This window comes from Lissotriton vulgaris, chromosome 4_1 (assembly GCF_964263255.1).
Source record: "Lissotriton vulgaris chromosome 4_1, aLisVul1.2, whole genome shotgun sequence".
Taxonomy (NCBI): Eukaryota; Metazoa; Chordata; class Amphibia; order Caudata; family Salamandridae; genus Lissotriton; species Lissotriton vulgaris.
In genome coordinates, this window is record NC_141691.1 from 2,075,666,345 (window position 1) to 2,075,688,922 (window position 22,578).

Genomic DNA, 22,578 nt, shown 5'->3' on the forward strand with positions numbered 1-22,578 from the left:
CGTCTTTTGCCACTGTTGAGGTCCCAAATTAACCTGATTGCCTATTCCAACCTCCTACTTCTGTACCCAAAATCATTTCTTCGATCCCTACAATGCCAGAGAATTTTTTGTCCCCATAAAAGTTCAAAACATAATTTTCACACCCAGGATTTCCTGACAACAAAGGTGTCATTTCTGCGCTTTTGTGGCTATCGCTTTGTGAGCCGTCCTGTCACTGTGTGCATTATTCTACTGTCACTGTCTCCTTATCTGCTTAGGATTGATTTGGAAGAGTGGGAGCACATGACCTGCATGAAGACGGTGGCCCTAAAGACTGAGGAGACTGTGTCGGGCTTGAAAGGCTACATTGCTGCTGGCACCTGCCTGATGCAGGGGGAGGAGGTCACCTGTCGGGGCAGGGTGAGTGCCATTCATACATGTGCAATGCTATGATAGCCTAAGACTGCTACCTTTCCATTAACCTTGTGAGATTTGCAATTGCTGCATTTAAATGACCCACTGACATACTGACTCCTATCACACTCATAGGCATAAAAGGGTTAGAAAATAAACTCTATGGTAACCAATGGTGAGGATTTGGGCACACTGAAAGATAAACCTGCAGTCTGCTCCCGCCAGCTGAGGGGACAAGAGTAATTGAGTGGCACTTCTTGGCCATATGACAATACAGGGGGTTTGCCGCCCCCCCCACCCCCCATCACTAGGGCAAGCATATCGAGTATTGCGAGCTGCTGCCCATATGCTTCGTTCTGTAGGCGTTCTTAAGATTATTCTAAGGTAATGGAAGCCCTTATCAAGAAAGACAACATGAACCACCATGTACTACGGTCAGAAGCAGGGTTCCACGCACGCTCCCCTGCTCTCAGCGCAAATATAGGAGACCTGGGTTTGGGCTGTGTGCCACCACATACACCTTTGGCGAAGAACTTTCTGGGAGGGACAACAATCTGGCAGACCCGCTCAACAGGATGCATCAATAAGTGCTTGAGTAGGAACTCCACCTCCAAGTCCTACTAGAGGTTACACTTATTTGCTACCCCAAAAAATGCAAAAGGCCCAAACTTCGCCTCCAGGTTGCCACAGTCCATGGATGTTTGGGTATGATTCCAACATGTTTGATACCAAACATGACCAGATTCAGTGCAGCCATCTTATAGTTAGACATCTCGTAATGACTAATGTCCACTGTATATCTTAAAATGGTAATACATTTGAACCTATAGTTCTGAGTGAAAGGAGTCCCAGTGAAAAACTGAACCTAGAAAATTAGTGACATATATGTGAAATATATACAAGGTTTCCAATGCTTCATATAAACGACCATTTACATATACAGTGCGGTACGGATGAAGGGGGCAGGGATCTTTGCCTACACTTTTCACTTCTCCCACTCCTTCCATTTGTGTTACGGTAGATGCAACTAACACCCCTAACACCTATCCTTGTGCCCCCCTCATGAGCCAGACAGCCTTGATACTAGACACTCCTTAAGATGTCCATCACACCCCAGAAGAAGCTCCCCACGGTCTCGACCTTCTCACACGGAACCAAGGGCAGGTTAGTCCCCCAGACCCCAGGCAGCTCAGTCTAGTGCTCTAGCATCTGAGGTCCTAGAGTTCGGATACCTTTGGCTCCCTCAGTAGTGCATGTACATCCTGCGTGAGTTTTGTGGGTCTACCAAGTGCGCCTGCTAGGCTGCAAAGTGGAAAAGGTTTGTATACTATTGCATCTCGAATTACCTGGATACTCTTAAGGCTAGTGTCTAGGATATAATTTATTCTTTCCACCATCTGCAAAGGTTGCGCCTCGTCTACACTTCTTTATAGCTGTATCTAGTTTTTATTGCTTCACATATACAAAACCGGGATCACTCCTGCCTCCTTCCTTCGCATCCCAGTAATCAAAGACTCCTGAGAGTCAAACCTCCCGGAGTCCCCCCTGGCTCTGTATAGAGGCTCAACACTAAACATGATATTCAGCACTGAGATACCCTTCTGCTAATTTGCTTTTTTTTTTTTTTACAAATAAACGTTGTGTTAGGTCCTTACCAAGCTCACAGGCCCTCTCTTTGAGCTCTTGCATTCTTGCCCTTCGCAATTCCTATCATGAAATGTAGCTTTCTTCGAAGCCATAATCACCCTCAGACGCAGTTGCAGGCCCTCTCATTCGACGAACCCTTCATTTAATTTCACAGGGACACCCCAAAGTGGTTTCACCTTTCCACCTCAATCAGACTATAGGGCTGCCAGTCTTTTTTCCTTAACCAGCATCTGTACTGGAGAGAGCTGTTCATACTTTAGATGTTAAATGGGCTCTCATACATCGACAGGGCATGCCCTTCCGCATGTCCGATCATCGTTTGTAGCCTTAAAACACCACACATTGGCCAGCCTATTTCGAAGACCAATATTGCCAGATAGATAGTCAATTGTATCCAAGCCTGCTATCATAAACCCCAAAGCCTTCCCTGTCACCCCAGGGTGCACTCTACATGCAAGAAAGCAGTGACTATGGCCTTCCCTGGTAATATCCAGCTAGCTGGCATATGGAATGCCGCTACTTGGTCAACCCCTCATGCAGTCACTAAGCACTATTGTGTGGCTATCTTAGCCTGCCAGCAGGCTATGGTTTGCCAGACAGTCCTAAGGGCTTTATTTCAGACATCTGCATCATCCACATGTCAACTTGTTTGCAGGGCATTTTGCTTTACTATATACAGACATGTGCATCTATAGCAACACATGCTACAAACAGAAAATGTTACTTACCCTCCGGCATCTGTTCGTAATGTGTAGTGCTGTAGATTCACAGGTAGTTCGGGCTGGACTGTTCCCATGAGGCACAGGGTCAAGGCTGATTTGCATATAGCCATTGTCTGACCTAGGGTGGTGTGGAGTGCAAAAAAACGATGGATTTAGGCCCAGATCTTTGTACTGGGGTGAATGTAAGACATTGTTCTGCATTCTGTTCATCAACTCTGTTTTTTGCAATTTTCACCCCGAGTGGGCTGGGTATGCTCAGACGTGAGTCCCAGGCTCTCCACATCACTGGAGTCCAGCTATCCAGGCTGAAGAAGGCTGATAGCCAGAAACCAGTCCTTGGATGCTTGATTCCGGTCTGGGAAAGACATGGCTTGGTAGTTCGGACTGGACTGTTCCTATGAGACACAGGGTCAAGGCTGATTTGCATATAGCCATTGTCTGACCTAGGGTGGTGTGGAGTGCATAAAAACGATGGATTTAGGCCCAGATCTTTGTACTGGGGTGAATGTAAGACATTGTTCTGCATTCTGTCCATCAACTGTGTTTTTTGCAATTTTCACCCCGAGTGGGCTGGGTATGCTCAGACGTGAGTCCCAGGCTCTCCACATCACTGGAGTCAAGCTATCCAGGCTGAAGAAGGCTGATAGCTAGAAACCGGTCCTTGGATGCTTGATTCCGGTCTGGGAAAGACATGGCTTGGTAGTTCGGGCTGGATTGTCCCCATGAGGCACAGGGTCAAGGCTGATTTGCATATAGCCATTGTCTGACCTAGGGTGGTGTGGAGTGCAAAAAAAACGATGGATTTAGGCCCAGATCTTTGTACTGGGGTGAATGTAAGACATTGTTCTGCATTCTGTCCATCAACTGTGTTTTTTGCAATTTTCACCCCGAGTGGGCTGGGTATGCTCAGATGTGAGTCCCAGGCTCTCCACATCACTGGAGTCAAGCTATCCAGGCTGAAGAAGGCTTATAGCCAGAAACCGGTCCTTGGATGCTTGATTCCGGTCTGGGAAAGACATGGCTTGGTAGTTCGGGCTGGACTGTTCCCATGAGGCACAGGGTCAAGGCTGATTTGCATATAGCCATTGTCTGACCTAGGGTGTGGAGTGCAAAAAACGATGGATTTAGGCCCAGATCTTTGTACTGGGGTGAATGTAAGACATTGTTCTGCATTCTGTCCATCTACTGTGTTTGTTGCAATTTTCACCCCGAGTGGGTTGGGTATGCTCAGACGTGAGTCCCAGGCTCTCCACATCACTGGAGTCAAGCTATCCAGGCTGAAGAAGGCTGATAGCCAGAAACCGGTCCTTGGATGCTTGATTCCGGTCTGGGAAAGACATGGCTTGGTAGTTCGGGCTGGATTGTTCCCATGAGGCACAGGGTCAAGGCTAATTTGCATATAGCCATTGTCTGACCTAGGGTGGTGTGGAGTGCAAAAAAACGATGGATTTAGGCCCAGATCTTTGTACTGGGGTGAATGTAAGACATTGTTCTGCATTCTGTCCATCAACTGTGTTTTTTGTAGATTCACATGTGCCACCCTCCTCCCAGACAACGTGTGGCTCTGCTAGCAGATCCCTCCTGTTAAAATACCCTCACAATACACATGGCGCACCATACTCCGCACACCCACCACTGCATACTTACTATCACTGTCTGTGAGAAAAATAATCTAACATGAGGTGGGCATGCATGCACATTGCTAACTAATGGTGGAATCTTAGAGTACCTTGTCACTCAATAATCTTCTTAAAAGAGAAACAACTTGCAAACATTTGAACCCAACGCTAGATGGTGGAAGTATGCGGAGCATGTGAATCAGACAGATGGTTCGAGGGGAAGTAATATTTTGTTTCTGCGGTACATATTTCACAAATGCATGCAACTTCTAAAGTGCATATTAAGACTTTAATGTGACGGGTTGAGTTTATTTTTTCTTTTATTGTTGCTTCTGAGTTGCACTCGGTGCATGTGACGTGCAACCTTCACACAGAGAGCTGTATTACAAGAGGACATGTTATGGCTATTTTGAAATAAAACTCATAGCTGTTAAGTTACTTGTTGTATGGTCTAATTACTACAGCGCTGTCACTACAGAAATTTAAATACCACATGACCAAAATTAAAAACTGAAAGATGAAAATCCTCTCACTCTGGGGTGTTCGTTTTTTCAAGTCATTGACGTTTTTGCGGCCTTATGGCTGCATAATAACTGATGGCTGTGAGTTCCCTATTTGAAACATGTTTGTCATTACTGCTTTCTCGTTTTTTGGTTCTTGGGCAAGATGTTTGCAGTGTCCCAGTCCTCCTATTTTTAAAATCCTGCATAAGCTTTCTTGTAAAATAAATTTCCTGTGGTTACTCCTCAAGCTGGTCTGTAAATGAAACTCCTTTCAAGACTACACTATTTCTTCTGTAATTTACAAAAAGCCGGCAGCACCTACATAAGCTCTCCGGTACTTTATATATTCATCCTATCACTTTGTATGTTCTGATATCATCTTCTTTTTCCTTCATATTCCTCTTGGCTGGCTGTTTCAATATTTTCTTTACTCTTCTCCAAGATTCTCATTATGGACATTATTGAAGTTGTTCCAGAGCCGGGACAGCCTCTGACAAAGAACAAGTTCAAAGTACTGTATGAGAAGGAGCAGAAGGGCCCGGTGACGGCGCTGTGCCACTGCAATGGATACCTGGTGTCTGCCATTGGGCAAAAGGTAAGTGAATTATCCCCTATTGCCCTGTTTACTTCTTTTGGTATGTCCTTCTGTATCCAGCACATGTATCCTTTCTAGCAATGCTTTCGTGGTTTGTAATAATAGTACAGTGGTGAACCAGTCCGTGGTGTAGTTCGAGGTGGTTTGAGAGTTGCCTGTTGATGGCATCCGCTATCACTTTGGCTGGGTAGGGAAGCTGGGAGATCGTTCAGAAGTTGCTCTTTTGGTTTGGGTCAGGCGATTGCTTCTTGAGCAGGATGTTAATCGCAGCAGGTTTCCAGGCTTCTGTGATGTGATGGTTTTTTTTTTTGTTTGTTTTTTTAGTGTTCAAAACTGCTTTATTGCATGGTTCATACAGTACACTGCTTTATGCGCCTATAACCCGGAGGCCGGCAGCGTGTTATTCGTATCAGTAAAAATGTTGTGGATAGTGTGACACAGCCTTTTGACCGGCATCCCGGAGGCCCGGTGGCGTACAATATTATCATTTAATAGGTGTCCTGTATCTAGTGCAAAAAATATACCTGAGAATTCGCTGCAGTAGAACAATTTTTTTCGTTTTTATCAGTTTCCAACTTTAAACAAAACTGTGAGGCCTTGTAAACACACTTGGAGGTGGAGGTCCAAGTCAACAGAGTAGCTTATGTATCGATGATCTTTCGTTATTATGCATTGATATATTAGTAGTCATGGGGATATACATTCGTCATGAGGATGAGCACCGTGTGTGGTGTCATGGAGTATCGTCGAGTGCGGAGATGCGGGTATATGGTGTAAGCAGAGCGGCGGAGCCACATAGTGGGCAAGGGCCCAGCGGCAATGTCTGGGAGTACAATGTCCATTGATAGTATGTGGAGGTGTTCTGTGCAAGGTAGTGATCTACAGCGTGTTCTATGGGGTAGCGCACCGGGTACGTAGGAGGTGAGATGTGTATGTGCCGACAGGCATTGTGTCTTATCTCTGAGTGTTAGCAGTTTTGCTATTCGCTAGTATGTCCTCCCTCAGGAACATCGCTGTCATCTGCCTGGGCAAGTAGGTAGCCGACCAGCGGACCCCAAATATCTTTAGGTCGGTTCGGGATCGGCAACAATTCAGTAAAGGTGATGTGCTGTTCCTGACAGTAAGTCATGTCCGCCAACCAATCCTTCAATTTAGGTGCTCTGCCTCTGCCCCAACGACACGCCACTCGTCGCTTTGCCAAGAGCAATGCAGTATCTACGAATTTTTTGCAGGATTTTGGGATGTGTGGTGTATGCCCAAGTAGCATGAATAATGGCTCCATAGATATGGTTTCTCTTGTCATTGCAGTGAGAGCGTCAGTCACCTGTTGCCAGTAGAGATGTACAAGAGGGCATCCCCACGCAAGATGCAGGAAGCCCGCATGCTCGGCACGGCAGGGCTCGCATCGGTCGCTGTCAGCAAACCCAAACCTGTGTTTTCTTACCGGGGTATAATACAGTCGCTGCAGGAATTTGTAGTGTATTATCTTGAGTTTGCTACTGGCTGATATGCGAGCCGTAAGGGAGCAGCAATATTGCCATTGTTCGTCAGTGAGCTCAACGGCCAGGTCCGTACTCCAATGTGCCTGAGCTCCCGCCTCAGGCATCGGAGCGGTAGTCCTGAGCTGGCGATAAAGGCCAGAGACTAAGTGTGCCCCTTCTTGTGAGCACAGCAAAAAATGAAGTGGGGGAAGGATTTCAGGTTCGTCGGGGAACTCCGGCAAGATGTCCTTCATCCCTAGGCGTAGGCGTAGGTAGTAAAAAACATCGAGCGGGGTGCGATCCTGGGAGGCAAAGAACAGCTCAGCAGATTTGAACTGACCGTTCGAGAATAGATCGCTCAAGCAGGTAACCTGCACTCTTTCACAAAGCGTGCGAAAGCCCCGTTCCTGCAGTAAGGCAAGGTTAGGGTGAAACGTCAGCGGCAGTTTAGGTGAGTACGGTAGGTGGCCGGACATTCTCCTGGCTATGCAGCGCCATGCATCTAGTGTACAGGAAACAGAAGTATTCGGTGTCAGTATTCATGATTCCGGGCAATGGCCATTAAGCGGAATGGGATGATCGATCCAATCCTCCACCGCAAGTTGAGGCATGAAGGGTGAGGGAACCAGCCAGTGATCAGCATAATGCACCTGCGCGCATTGATAATAAGCTTCAAAGTCAGGGACATCGAAGCCTCCTTTGTCATATGGCAGGATCAGCGTGGACCATTTCAACCGTGGGCTCTTGCCCCCCCCCAGAATAACCGACACAGTTCCGATTTCAAGGTTTTAAAGAAAAAAGCTCCCGGAAAATAGGGAATATTGAGAAAGAGGTATAGGAATCTGGGAAGCACCACCGTTTTGATGAGGGGCGCCCTGCCAGCCATGGACAGCGGCAGGGTAATCCAGCGGTCCACTGCAGCGGTAAGCTTCGTGATTGCTACTCCATAGTTGGAGCGCAACGTTTCATCTCTATCACAAGAGATTTGTATACCGATGTATCGGAGATCCGTCCGACACCACTCAAGTGGGTAGTCAAGGGGAAAGTCGGTAACCGCATCAGTGAGGGAGTAGAATTGCGACTTGGACCAATTTATGTGCACTCCTGACATCCTTCCGAATACAACAAATTCTCTAGTAGGGGATTGAGGTTCAGGTCGGGATGTTTGATATAGAGCGTAATGTCGTCAGCGTATAAAGACACATCAATTTGACGCTGAAGGCATTGTATCGCTCCTTCTCGATGCAGCTGACGGAGTCTACAGGCAAGGGGCTCGACCGCTATCGCAAACAAGAGTGGAGATAATGGGCACCCCTGACGTGTGCCTCTGGTGATGTCGATGGAGTTCGAAAGGCGACCGTTAATAAGGACTTTCGTCTTTGGTTGCGTGTAGAGTAGTTGGACCCAGGAGATGAAGAGTTTTGGGAATCCCATGCTAGCTAGGACTGAGAATAAGTAAGGCCATTCAACCGAGTCGAATGCCTTGGTGGCATCTAGGAAGACAGCAGCTACTGGTAAGTCAGGGTGAACCGTGCGAAGCAGAGAGAACAAAGTGCGTAGGTTATGAGAGGTAGACCGACCCGAAACAAATCCAGATTGATCAGGCAATACAATCCTGGTCATAAGAAGGGATAGCCGAGTAGCCAAGACTTTCGCGAGGATCTAGACATCGCAGTTTAAGAGGGAAAGCGGGCGGTAAGAACTGCAGGAGCTAGGATCCTTGCCGGGTTTCAAGAGCGAGGTAATGACTACCTCCCGCATGGAGCCAGGGAGGATGCCATCGCTCAGCGACTCCTCGTAGACCTCTCGGAGGACGGGGGCCATGATGTCTATGTATGCTTTATAAAATTCGGCGGGGATGCCATCAAGACCAGGTGCCTTACCATTCTTTAGTGACATGATGGCCTCGCGGATTTCATCTAGCTCGAAGGGGGGTGCTAGAAAGGTTCTATCGCCGACACTGAGCCAGCAAAGTGCTACATCACACAGGAAGTCAGCGTAAGGTATATCGGCTGCAGTGTCAGTGGTGTAGAGTGTATGGTAGTGAGAAGTAAAGGCATCGAACAATGCATCCGAGTCCCTGATTGTGTGCCCTTGACAGTCAGTGAGTTCCAGTATGGTGTTGCAATCTCGTGGAGCTCGTGTAAGCACCGCAAGCACCCTTCCCGGTCTGTCTCCCTCGCAGTATTTTCTAGCCTGCCAATGTTTTCCCCGGAATTTAGCTTCTCTATTAGCCTCTTCTTCGTATTTTGACAATTTGTCTCTAAACTCCGCGTGTATGTCAGGACTGTCGGTCTGCCACCATTTGGAGTTCCAGAGCTCTAAGTTCCCTGTCTAATGTGTGAATAGTGTTCTGAATGTCCCGTAGAACCCCAAAACTTTGGGATATGCAGTATCCTCTTATGGTGACTTTAAAGGCCTCCCAGATGTGTTCGACCGAGTCTACTGTTCCCTTGTTCCTGGGAAAGAAAGCGGCTATTTCCTCTCCCAGCTCAACGCGGAACAGGTTGTCTAATAGTGCCTTAGGTTGTAGTCTCCATTGCGGCCTAGGGCTATCCCATCCAGGAATGCGTATGTTCGAGGCATGTGGGCTGCTGAATTCATATCTGTGCATAGATCGCCACCTAGTGTTGGGTCCGGATGATTGCACATTGTTGTCCTGGAAGAGTCTTCGAAGTATCACGAGATAGGTGGCTCCTCCCCTGGACTACAGTGCGCATGGGCATCGCCTCCATCCCCAGATTGTTTTTTTCCGCCATTGGGTTCGGATGTGTTTCGGTTCCCTCTGTCGGAACCGATAGTTGTTCTATTTCTACTCGAGACCAAAAGGTCTTTAGGCTGGGCGTCGGTATAGTTGCGTGCGGGTTTTCTTTCTGACTCTCAGCTCCGATCTCTTGCTGCCCTTCCACGTGCCTTCGGCGCGGACGGGCCTACATTACACCTCTAGCCATGGAGCGGACTCCATTTAAAAAGTGTCCGCTGTGCCACTCAAAATATTCGCACCTCGACGTGCACCCTGTGTGCAATACCTGCTTGTCGCCGGATCACCGCGAGGACACCTGCATGGCGTGTTCGAGATTCCGGAGCAAGAAGACACTGAAAATTCGCCGGGCCAATCGACTCCAGGCTCAACTATCGGCTGCGGCGCCCCCTCCAGAAGACATTTTCCAGGAATCTGTCGAGGTAGAAGACGACGCGCAAGACTCGGACTCCGGTCCCGTGTACGATGAGGAGACCTACGACGCGGGTGAGGAGGACTTTGACGAAGTCTCCGACGAGGTAGGGGACGACGATCAGGCTTGTGCCACGATGGGGGATAGCTCAGAGGAGGAGCATCCCCAACCAGACTCAGGGGTTATACCCCTTCAAACGGCCCAGGTCGAGGGATCGCCTTCGGGCCTTACCCAAGATCTCACTATAAGTCCTACGTCCCCGCCTCCGGGCCCGGTCACGGACATTTCGGAACCATCACTTCAGTTGATAAAACCGAAAGTGAAGCCAACTGGTCACGCGCCATCGGATCCGAAACCGAAACCGAAAGTGGCGCAGGTGATGAAGGTTCTGGAGGCGTCAAATACAAAGGCATCCAAAATGGCCGACCAGAAGCGTCGCGCCAAAATGGCCGACCCGAAACCATCCGGGTCGGCGCCGAAGGCGAAGATCTCAGATGCGGCTGCATCGGCGCCGAAAGGGGTCGTGGACCCGAAGACGGCTCCGAAGAAACGTCAGGGCGACGACGCCGATGGGCATGGGCCGCCGGCACCGAAGAAAGTGCCCTCTGTCGTTGTGGATCTCGAGGATGAGGATTCGCTCGAGCCAGTCCAGCCCTCTCCAGCCTTCACAAAGAAGGTGGCGGAATCCTTGCAGCGGATTCGAAAAGCCGGGGTGGTTCCCGCTCAGGACACTGTGGCGCCTCAGACTACCACGGGCCACAAGCCTATCCGTTTCACTCTCCCGCCCAAGTCGGCGCCGAAGGCCTTCGCGCCGAAGCCGGGCGGACCCGCTAAGGAACCATCGACACCCAAAGCTGCCTCAGCGGTGCCAAAGCCTCGACTCCAGTCACTTGCGGTCGAGGAACGTCGTGCGGTGTTCATCGACGCCAACACCGGAAAACTGTCGCTCCTCAAGAGGAAGATCACGACGGAGCCGGCGTTGGAACCCTTTAAGATCCCTCTTAAAAACAAAAAGGACTCTGCGGGATCTTCGGCTATGGTGGAACCTGTGTCCCCCCAGGCCCTGGGGCACTCGCCGGCGCATTCAGTCGCAGTCGATGCCGACGAGGAGGATCCCGAGTACACCTATCCGGCGTACTCGGATCCGGAGGAGGAGCCTGTGCCCTGGACCACCGGGGCCGACAACGAGGACCCGCAGTCGGGTCAGGACACTCAGCTTTTCGCCGCCAAGACGTCCCCTACAGAAGACTCGGCGGCCTTCAATGCACTGATAGAGAGAGCTGCGGCCAACCACGACGTCGAACTACACTCCGACCCCGTGGATGTGGACTTCTTGTTCGACACCTTCTCGGTGGCTGAAAAGTCGGTCAAAACGCTGCCGATGCTTAAGGGGGTGCTCAAGCATGCCGCAGAGGTCTTCAGGGAACCCACACGGGCGCGTGTGGTCAACCCTCGGATCGACAGGAAATATCGGGCAGCACCCACAGATCCAACGTATATCAAGGGACACTTGCCATTGGACTCCTTGGTCGTTTCCAACGCTCGGAAGAGGGCAAACTCTCAAACAACTGGTGACGCTCCTCCCCCAGATAAAGAGTCGAAAATCTTCGAAGCCTCAGGCAAAAGGATCGCTGCACAGGCAGCTAACATCTGGAAGATTTCTAACACCCAAGCCCTGCTCGCACGTTATGATAGGGCACATTATGACACACTTGAGGCCATCCTACAACACCTACCTGACCAATACAAGGAGGCAGGGGAGATGCTTATTCAGGAGGGTAAACTCATTACTAACGCATCCATCAAATGTGCACTGGATGTGGCAGACACGGCCTCCAGGGCTATCAATACAAGCGTGTTGCTTAGACGCCATGCCTGGCTTAGGATTTCGGGGTTCAAACCCGACATCCAGACTACTATACTAAACCAAACAGTCAATCCAGACCATCTGTTTGGCCCTGAAGTGGATGCCTCCCTGGAAAAAATGAAAAAAGACCAGGAAACTGCCAAGTCAATGGGGGCTTTACAAAGTCAGCAGTTTCGGGGTGGCTCCTTTCGCCGCTCAAATTCAAAAGGCACCTCAAGAGGACAGGCATCCCAATCCACACAATATTACAAGGGTAACACCCAAGCCTCGTTTAACAACAAGGGCAGAGGTGGTTACAGAGGCAATAATGTCAAGGGCAGGGGACGTGGAAACAATGGCTCCAGGTCCACCACCACCAACAAGCAGTGACGTCTTGTCACTGCCCCCCGACCACACAACACCAGTCGGGGGGAGACTCCAGCAGTTCCTGCCGGCGTGGGAGTCCATCACCACAGACAGGTGGGTGAGGTCTCTTATCCAGTACGGGTACTGTCTAGAGCTTACGTCCATTCCACCGGACATACCGCCAAGAAACCGTCCTATGTCCAGCGAGCACTTGACCTTGTTGCAGCAAGAAGCTCTACTCATGCTGCAAAAAGGGGCGATAGAGCTCGTTCCATTGCAAGAACAGGGAACAGGGGTTTACTCCCTCTATTTTCTCATCCCCAAAAAGGACGGGTCCCTCAGACCGATCCTGGACCTCAGGCCCCTGAACTGGTACATCCTCTCGGAGCACTTCCATATGCTCACGTTGCAGCAGGTGCTTCCCCTGCTTCAACAGGGGGACTTCCTGGCTACACTGGATCTGAAGGATGCATATTTTCATATCCCCCTGCATCCTTCACACAGGAAGTATCTCAGATTCACAATCTTAAACCAGCATTACCAGTTCAAGGTTCTGCCGTTCGGGGTCACCACAGCACCAAGGGTATTTACAAAATGCCTGGCGACCGTGGCGGCGCATCTCCGTCGCCAGCACGTCCACGTCTTTCCCTACCTGGACGACTGGCTCATTCAAGCAAGGACAGAACAGCAGTGCGTCGACCACGTGTCACGCACCATTCATCTCCTGCACGATCTGGGATTCTCTCTGAACTACCCAAAGTCCCATCTCCAGCCCGCCCACGTGCGACAGTATCTGGGCGCGACAATCGACACTCTGGCAGCCACTGCGCAGCCAAATTCAGTGAGAATCGCCAGTATCCAGGCGCTGATCCAACGATTCAGACCCCAACACTCGCTTCCAGCGAGGGTGTTCATGCAGTTGATAGGCATGATGGCCTCCTGCATCTCCATTGTCCCGCACGCGAGACTACATATGCGTCCGCTTCAGGAGTGCCTGGCACGTCAGTGGACTCAGGCTCATGGGCAACTGACAGACCTAGTGTTGGTGAGCGGTCGGGCGTACAACTCTCTGCATTGGTGGAATCCACAAAACCTTTGCAAGGGCCGACCATTCCAAGAGCCTGTCCCACAGATTATCCTGACAACGGACGCCTCTCTCCAGGGATGGGGAGCGCATGTACTCCACTACACGGTGCAGGGACTATGGACACTACAGCAAAGGAAGATGCACATCAATGTGTTGGAACTGATGGCAATCTTCATGGCTTTAAAGGCGTTCAAAGTACATCTGTGCAACAAAGTCGTGTTGATCCGGACGGACAACATGACAGCCATGTACTACATTCTGAAACAGGGAGGCACACACTCTCCACAGCTGTCTCATCTGGCTCAGAGCATGTGGAAGTGGGCCATTCAGAGGAACATCTTCCTCATGGCAGAGCATCTCCCGGGCAAAGACAATCAAATGGCGGACCTGCTCAGCAGGCACAGCCATCAGATGCACGAGTGGGAGATACATCCATCAGTACTCCAACCGTACTTCCAAAGGTGGGGTCATCCAGAGATAGACCTATTCGCCACAAAGGAGAACGCAAAATGCCAAAGCTTCGCCGCCAGGTTCCCACACCCGCAATCACAGGGCAATGCGATGTGGATGAACTGGTCAGGCAGATTTGCGTACGCTTTTCCCCCAGCACCTCTGATACCGCTGGTGGCACGCAAGCTCAGGCAGCACTCGATGACTCTCATCCTGGTTGCTCCAACGTGGGCTCGCCAACCATGGTACACCACGTTTCTCGAACTCTCCGTGGTACCTCATCAAAGGCTTCATCTCACTCCCAGCCTTCTGACGCAGAGCCATGGCGACATTCAGCACCCAGATCCGCAACAGCTCAACCTGGCGATCTGGCTCCTGAAGTCCTAGAGTTTGGCTACCTCAATCTTCCTCCCGATTGCATGGACATCATTCGGGAGGCAAGGAAGCCCACTACTAGAGCTTGTTATGCGGCTAAATGGAAGAGATTTGTCATCTACTGTGCTAACCACGATATTGACCCGCTAGATGCTTCCATTCAAAACATCATCTGTTACCTTTTTCACCTGTATCGATGCAATCTAGCGTACTCTTCCATCCGCATTCACCTGTCTGCTATGGCAGCATACCTCCAGAATAGGCAGCACCGGTCACTCTTTAAGGTCCCTGCTATCAAGGCCTTTCTGGAAGGACTCAAAAGGGTCATTCCACCAAGGACCCCACCAGCTCCAGAATGGAACCTCAATGTGGTTCTTACGAGGCTGATGGGTCCTCCCTTTGAGCCACTGCACTCTTGTGAGCTTCAGTTTCTGACTTGGAAGGTTGCGTTCTTAGTAGCAATTACATCGCTACGGAGGGTTAGCGAGCTGCAGGCGCTCACCATCCAAGAACCTTTCTTCCAGGTACATGCTAACAGGGTGGTGCTCCGCACTAACCCTAAATTCCTACCCAAAGTGGTATCACAATTCCACATGAATCAAACAATTGAATTGCCGGTGTTTTTCCAAAACCCAGAGACGCTGGCGGAGCGCATGCTCCATACCCTTGATGTGAAACAGGCTTTAATGTACTATGTAGACAGGACGAAAGATTTCCGCAAAACCAAACAACTTTTTGTTGCTTTTGCCACACACCACAAGGGAAACGCTATCTCCAAAGCGGGGATTGCTAGATGGATAGTAAAGTGCATTCAGATCTGTTATGCTAAAGCTAAGCGCACTCTCACTATCCCACCGAGGGCCCACTCCACCAGGAAGTTAGGGGCCTCTATGGCTTTCCTAGGTAACATTCCCTTAGAAGATATCTGTAGAGCAGCCACATGGTCTACCACACATACTTTCACTAAACACTACTGTGTAGACGTGCATTCCAAACAGCAGGCAGCTGTTGGTCAGGCTGTTCTAAAAACGCTTTTTCAAACTGCTGCAGCTGGCACGGGCGACCGCCGATAATGGAGGGACTGCTATGTATTCTATGCACAGATATGAATTCAGCAGCCCACATGCCTCGAACTGCAAATGCTACTTACCAGTATGCATCTGTTCTTGGCATGTAGGGCTGCTGACATTCATATCGCCCACCCTCCTCCCCGGCGCCCGTAGCAGCTGCAGTGTTCATTCATATATACACATATGCTCATAGCATGGCCATCACTCACATTCTTCACTCCATCTCTGCCAATGGCTAAAAACAATCTGGGGATGGAGGCGATGCCCATGCGCACTGTAGTCCAGGGGAGGAGCCACCTATCTCGTGATACTTCGAAGACTCTTCCAGGACAACAATGTGCAATCATCCGGACCCAACACTAGGTGGCGATCTATGCACAGATATGAATGTCAGCAGCCCTACATGCCAAGAACAGATGCATACTGGTAAGTAGCATTTGCAATGCATCAGTACGGGGCTATGGTCAGAATATGTTCTTGGCAAATGTGTCACCCTCAAAACCCCCTGTATTTATCTCTTTGGTAAGAAAAAAATAATCCAATCGTGCCCATGTGCCCGTCTGCGAGGTGAAGTGTGTGCCTTCCCTCCCGTTAGAGTGTAGGTATCGCCATATGTCCACCAGTCTGCCTTCAGTGATCACGCCTTCCAGCGCCTCCCTAGCCCTAGGCTTGTAGTGGCTCGCCCCATCCGCTCTATCCAATTGTGGTATCAATGCCAGATTAAAGTCCCCCCCCCCCAAATAACATGGCTAGACCCTACATCCATGATTTTGCCCCAGAGTGTAGTAAAGAAAGCAGGCACATCCAGGCTAGGAGCATAGCAATTAATGAATGTATATGTGTCACGACCCAGTCGCCCCCACAGTAGAGTGTAACGTCCTTCACTGTCTATCAAATCCCCGCACTTATGGAACGGCACTGTGTGCCTAAGGAGAATGGTGACTCCCCTTGCGTATGTGGAATAAGAGGAGAATGTACGGACTCCAGCCCATTTGCTCGCAAAGGTGGCCCGCACCTGTGGTGACAAGCGAGTTTCCTGCAACATGGCAACATGGACATGGTGTCTGTTGAGATAAGCAATCACATTTCGACATTTTTGGGCATTATTAAGCCCTCTATCATTCCATGACATGCAGTTCAGTTTTGCATCAGTTCTTAAGTCTGCCATAGGCAGAGAGACATCAATTTAACCAGTCTTGTTATTCGTGATGCAGCAGTATCTGCTCTACTCAGACGATATAGGTTATCATGGCATTTTGTAACTCGACCATCCACTCCAAGTGTAAAAAGTCCCCCCCAAACCAGCCCATCCCCCCTCCCACCACAGCATCCCAATCATGCTAGCAGCTGCCGTCCCCCCCCCCCCTTTTCTCTCCCCCCCCCCCCCCCCCCCCCCCCCCTCAACTTCAACATCTTAACATTATGCATGGGGAGCACCCGTGAGGGAAGCAACATCAAGGGCGCACAGCCACTTCTCCCGCCGATGGCCCCCCATACTGTACCGCCCTCGGTGGAGGCCAGGGCAGGGATAGTGGTCCTTGGAGTACATTACCACTGGAGAGATCAGCCAGTCCTGTTCTACGGCAGAACGTCCAAGTCCTCCGCATTCCCGAAGCAAGGGCCGGGTACAGCAGTGCAAAGTGACAGAAAGTCTGGTTGTGTCGATTTCATGTGATCAATGTTCATCCGCTGCTGAGGATGGGTCTTCTTCTTCCGGGTCCGCTTCAGCATCACGGCCACCCCTCCGGGCCTCGCGAATTGTTTTCAGAAAATGTTCAGCTTTTTGGGGATTTGTGAAAAAGCGATGCTTCCCCTAATGAGTGACTCGTCGCTTTGCCGGGTAGAGTAGGGCATACTCCAACTGGGCCTCTCGTAGTTTCTTCTTCACAGGTATGTATTTGCGTTGCTCCTTCTGCACTAGTGGGGTGAAATCAGGATATATGGAGAATGTGATTCCATTGTAATGCAGGGTTTGTTGAGTCCGGGCTGCCCTCAGTGCCACATCCCGGTCGCGATAGTTCAGTAATTTAGCAATAATCGGCCTAGGCGGCATTCCGGGCTTGGGAACAGGAGCCAATGATCTGTGCGCTCTCTCGATAATGAATTGAGGTGAGAACGCATTCTCCCCCACCGATCCTTTGAGGAGCTTCTCAACATAAAGTTCCTTTTTGCCCGTGTCTGTGGATTTTGGAATACCCGTGACGCGTATGTTGTTGCATCGGCTACGGGCTTCCAAGTCCTCATTCTTAGCTGCTATAAGTCGAAGCAGGTTGTCCATGCGGGCCAATTGCGTGGTATGGGATGAAGTGATGTCGTCATTGTCCGAGATTCGCTGTTCCGTTGACGTTATCCATTCTTTGTGCCGGTCCACCTTATGTACCAAGGCGTCCAGCCTAGATGTCATCCCGTCAACTTTTTCCACCACAGTGGCGAACCCCTGCCTCATCTCTTGGAACAGGTGGTGCAGATCAAGTTCCTTGGCGGGAGAAGCAATGGCAGTCGAATTTGCATCACTGGGCCCTGGATCAGCAGGCAGCGATTTTGTACCTCTTTTTGCACAATCAAAGCTTATTTTTGTCTGGCGGTTTTCAGGACGCACCATCTTGCTCTCTGGTCGCTCTCCGCCCGTCACTCCACGTTCCACTCCCGCAGCTCCGCAAGGTTCTAGGTGTGGGGTGATAAAGCGAGGACAGCAGCCACCTTCCGAGACAGATGTCCCTTCGCCAACCCACTCAGTGGTTCTTAATGCTGGAAACGATTTTTGCGGCGATCGAGGACAGCACCATGGGGAGCCCGAATCACCAGCCTGTATGCGCGGTGCTAAATCGTGTTGGGGGTAGGCACAGGTAGCCGTCAACAGTGGTTATTGACCAATAGTGCGCTGTGTGCGGTTTGCTCTGATCCTAGTAGCGCTATGTGGCAGCCCAGTCTTCGAGTCCATGGCAGTGAGCTATATGTGTTGCTGTTAGCGTGCAGATAGGTCAGTGGTAGGCTCTGTAACCACTTTGGCGCGAAAATGTAGTCAGCGCAGTCTTTGGCACTAAACCCAGATTGCCGCAGCAGGACGCCGTGGTAGCGACCGCAGTGTTGGGTGGCCGGTGAGTTACCAAGTGTTCAAAGGGCCCGAGTGCATCCAAAGGGCCAGGAGGTGAGCAGACACGGCAAACGCGGTAAAGTCACTTATAGAAAGGGTCCCGGGGGATTGCGCCTCGACTCCCCACCGACCACCGGCCAACCGGGTCGCCGCCAGTCCTAAGCACCCCTCACCTCGTATAGCGTAGCGGCGGGAACTGCAACCGTCCGACTCTGCTCCGTGTCTCCGAGTTTCACGGCGGCAGCCTCGGCGCCCTCCCCGAGGGCCGTCCCACAGCCCGGGCCGCGCAAGGGTGGAAGGCGCGCCCCCCAGGCGATGAGCCCGCCGGCGATGAGCCGCGGACACGGGGCAGGCCCACTTGGGTAACAGGCAGCCCCCGGAGTTGTCCGCAGCCCGCGCCGGCGAAAGGGACCGGAGCCAGGCACGTCCCAGGCACCGAGACCAAGGGCGCGAGTTGGGCCTGCAGCCTCGTGGCAAGCACCGGCCTCGCGTAGCCCCCGGCAGCCAACCTCCTCACCCTGCAGTCCTCGAGGGCACCGTCGGCAGATTTTCAAGCGCCGATTTCACCGGCCCAGATTGCGCCAGTGGCCCAAGCTTCGGGTCGAGTGCAGAGGGCAACTTGCTGCATCAGATGGTAAGCAACATTGAAAGGTTTACTCTCCAGTGGCAGAGGATATTTGAAGGATAATGAGCCAAGGAACGGGAGCTACTCAGCTAGGCAGCCATTCCGTGTGCGCGCCCTCTAGCGCCCCCTTCTGTGATGTGATGTTTAGTCTTTGTTTTATGAAAGAACGATGTTGCCTCTCTTGCAAGGAGGCCTTGTGGAATTTTCCTCCATTTTGCCTCTTGCCTACCAAGTGCCTACCAAGTGTCTTGGAGGCTGTTGTGTTTCATTCTAATTGTACTAATACAGGAACAAGGGAACCCTACTCACGCGGAACCGGGGTAATAAACTTATTATCAAATAACAGAGACTCCTGTGGACACTTAATGAAGAAATCTCAATGTATATGAGCACAATGGCAATATATAGGGTTATAGTGATATTGGAGCGGGAAGGAAGCAAATACACCTCTGATTTATTTTTGAATCAAAAATATTTATATAATCCTTGAAATGAAATACTGTTACAAAGTAATACATTTGAACCTATAGTTCTGAGTGAAAGGAGTCCCAGTGAAAAACGGAACCTAGAAAATTAGTGAGATATATGTGAAATATATACAAGGTTTCCAATGCTTCCTATAAACAACCATTTACATATAAATGTACAGTATACAGCGCTAGATACAGTGATCCGTGCTGGGGAACAATGGTTCGTTTATGCAATTTGTCGAAGGCGTTTCAACCCTGTGTGCAGTGTAGGGTCTCATCTGAAAGAAACACGTTAGTGTTAGATTCCTTACCTTAGAATATCCCCAGGCGTCAGTCTGGATCCGGAAACTTTTGCGTAGCAGTACCCCTGCGCGTCGGTAGGCGTCGTCTGCAGGCGTCCCCTGTGGCTCCGCGTCCGTCGTCGGCGTCGTGCGCCGTGATGACGTCGCTGGAGTACATAGACGCCGCCTCCGCGCGCTGACGTCAGTTCTTCTTTTTTCCGCGCCAGTGGACGCAGATCTGAAGAGCAGTACTCCGGTCTTTGACCAAGTTTTTCGATTGTTTTTTCCTCTACTGTGCCTGATAGGATGCCTGGGTTTAAGAATTGCGATGACTGTGAGCGCACGATGTCGGTCACAGACCATCACCGCCTCTGCCTCCGGTGTCTGGGCCCTGACCACGACGTGGACTCCTGCGTCGACTGCCGGGCCCTTACCAACAAGGCTAGGCGGGAGCGGTCCCGCAAGCTACTGGAGCTCCGGGTGTCGGCCCCACGTCGGGACCGGGAGCGGTCCCGGTCCGGCCGGAGGTCGAGAGAGCGTTCGAGGGAGCGGTCGCGGAGCCGCGCCGGGCGCTCCGCAAGTCGACACCACTCGTCAGGCTCGTCAGGTAAGAAGCACAAGAAGTCGGGGCGTCGTCATCGTACCCCCGACTCCCCCCGACGCTCGCGCGATGCGGCCGGGGGCTCGGGTGACCCCAACCCCGCGGCTCCGCGAGAGTCGCCGGCGCGGCCTGCCTCATACCCTCCGGTCCCTGGGCATGGCGCGACGCCTGAGGAGATCGAGGCGTTCCTCATGGCCATGAGGGCGCTCGCTTCTCCGACGGGGCCTACGGCGCCTTCGGGCCCAGTGCTACCGTCTGGGGGCCCTAGCGGTTCGGGTGTCCCTGCCTCGGCGCCGTCGGGTGCTCCGGCGCCGCCGACGGCTCCGACCCCGGCGCCGCAGGGGCCTTCGGGATCGGCGCCGGCTGGTCTTCCGGCCTCCCCGGCGCCGTTGCCATCGGGGTTACCCCCGACGCCGCCCCCGGGCGGCGCCGGTTCTCCGCTGCCGGTTCCGGCCGGCGGTGGGGTTCCGGCGCCGGCTCCGGGCGGCGCCGTCCCCTTACCTTCTCCGACGCCGGACGCGGCGCCGGACGGGCGTCGCTCGACGCCGGTCCCGGCGCCGATGGGGCCCATGAACCCCGAGGAGCCGGTCTTCATCATTGACTCCGAATACGGAGAGGATGAGGAGTACGGTGAAGGTTGGGAGGGGTCCGAGGACCCTCTGGCTCGCGAGTGTCAGTATGACCCGGACTGGACAGGTGACTTGGGGGATGCCAGTGGTTTGGACGACTCTCCTAACCCTGGTTTGATCTCTCCTCCAACCGTGGCATCGGTGGAGGGAGCTGCCTATTCTGTGGTGCTGATGAGGGCTGCCAAGGCCTTACACCTTGAGCTCCCCGTCGCGGCCGTGAGGCCTAACATCCTCACCGAGGTCTTCAAACCGCAGTCATGCCCACTGGAGCCACTGCTGCCGTTTAATGAAGCCTTGTCTGACGTTCTGTTGGGCACGTGGTCCAGGCCCGCTTCAGGTGCGCCTGTTGATCGGAACGTGGCCAGGCGCCACCGTCCTTGTCCGGACGACCCCAAGTACCTGTCTACCCACCCCACTCCTGAGAGCCTGGTGATCCAGGCCTCGACCTCCCAGTCCGCATTCCCGTCGGCCCCGCCCGACCGGGAATCCAAGAGGTATGACCAGTTTGGCAAAAAGGTCTTCTCGTCCATTAGTTTGGGCCTGCGGTCTTGCAACACCGCCTGCCTCTTGGGCCGCTACACCCACTCTGTGTGGGATACGGTCGCGGAACTGCTGCCAGAATGCCCCATGGAGGTGCGGGCAAAGCTCGGTCAGGCTGTGGCTGAGGGCCGAGATGCAGCGAAATATTCAATTCGGTGTGGTCTTGATACGACCGACTCGCTGGGCAGAGCTATGTCTACGACGGTGGCGATTCGTCGCCACGCCTGGCTGAGATCCGCCAATTTTTCGGCAGATGTCCAGAATACCCTGATGGACATGCCGTTTGATGGCTGTCACCTGTTCGGTGACAAAGCGGACCACGCGCTGGAACGCTTCAAGGACTCCAGGGTCACGGCCAAGTCCTTGGGTCTCTCGACCCAGCGTCAGCAACCGGGTTCGTTTCATCCCTTTCGTGGCCAAGGAAGGGGCGCCCCCACACGTGCTGCCAGCCACGCGCCGCAACAATCCTTCCAACGCGGTGGCGGCCGTGGAAACCGCCGTGGTGGCGGTCGGGGACAACGGCGGGGTCAGACCACACCTTCCCCCGCAGCATCTACCCCAAAATCCTCCTAGTCCGTGCTTTCGGCCCCATGTGACGCCAGTGGGTGGCAGGGTTCGCCATCACCACGCTCACTGGCGCACGATCACTTCGGACAGGTGGGTGCTGCAAATCGTCCGAAGGGGCTACTCCCTCCCCTTCGAGACCTCTCCTCCAGCCATGCCACCGCAGAACCACCGTGTGTCGGGGGACCACTTGACACTTCTGCAGGAGGAAGTTACGGCCCTCTTGGCCAAGGGGGCCATCGAGCGCGTTCCTGGGCCAGAAGTAGGGCGTGGTTGTTATTCCCACTACTTTCTGGTGCCCAAGAAGGACAAGGGGGGCCTACGTCCTATCTTGGATCTAAGGAACGTCAACGGCTTCCTCCGGAAGGAGAAGTTCAAGATGTTGACGTTAGCTCAGGTCTTGGCTGCTCTAGACCCACAAGACTGGATGGTAGCGTTGGACTTGCA

The 22,578-nt window shown here is 52.1% G+C and overlaps 1 protein-coding gene across 2 annotated transcripts in view; it reads left to right on the top strand.

Moving 5' to 3' along the window:
- Positions 1-22,578, top strand: part of CPSF1 (cleavage and polyadenylation specific factor 1) — a 324,374-nt gene that overhangs the window by 218,407 nt on the left and 83,389 nt on the right. For both annotated transcript variants that reach the window (XM_086966520.1, XM_086966519.1), the window contains exons 30-31: positions 258-399; positions 5,327-5,479. In XM_086966520.1, coding sequence (XP_086822646.1) covers positions 258-399; positions 5,327-5,479 — 295 coding nt within the window. The remainder of the gene's footprint in view (positions 1-257; positions 400-5,326; positions 5,480-22,578) is intronic.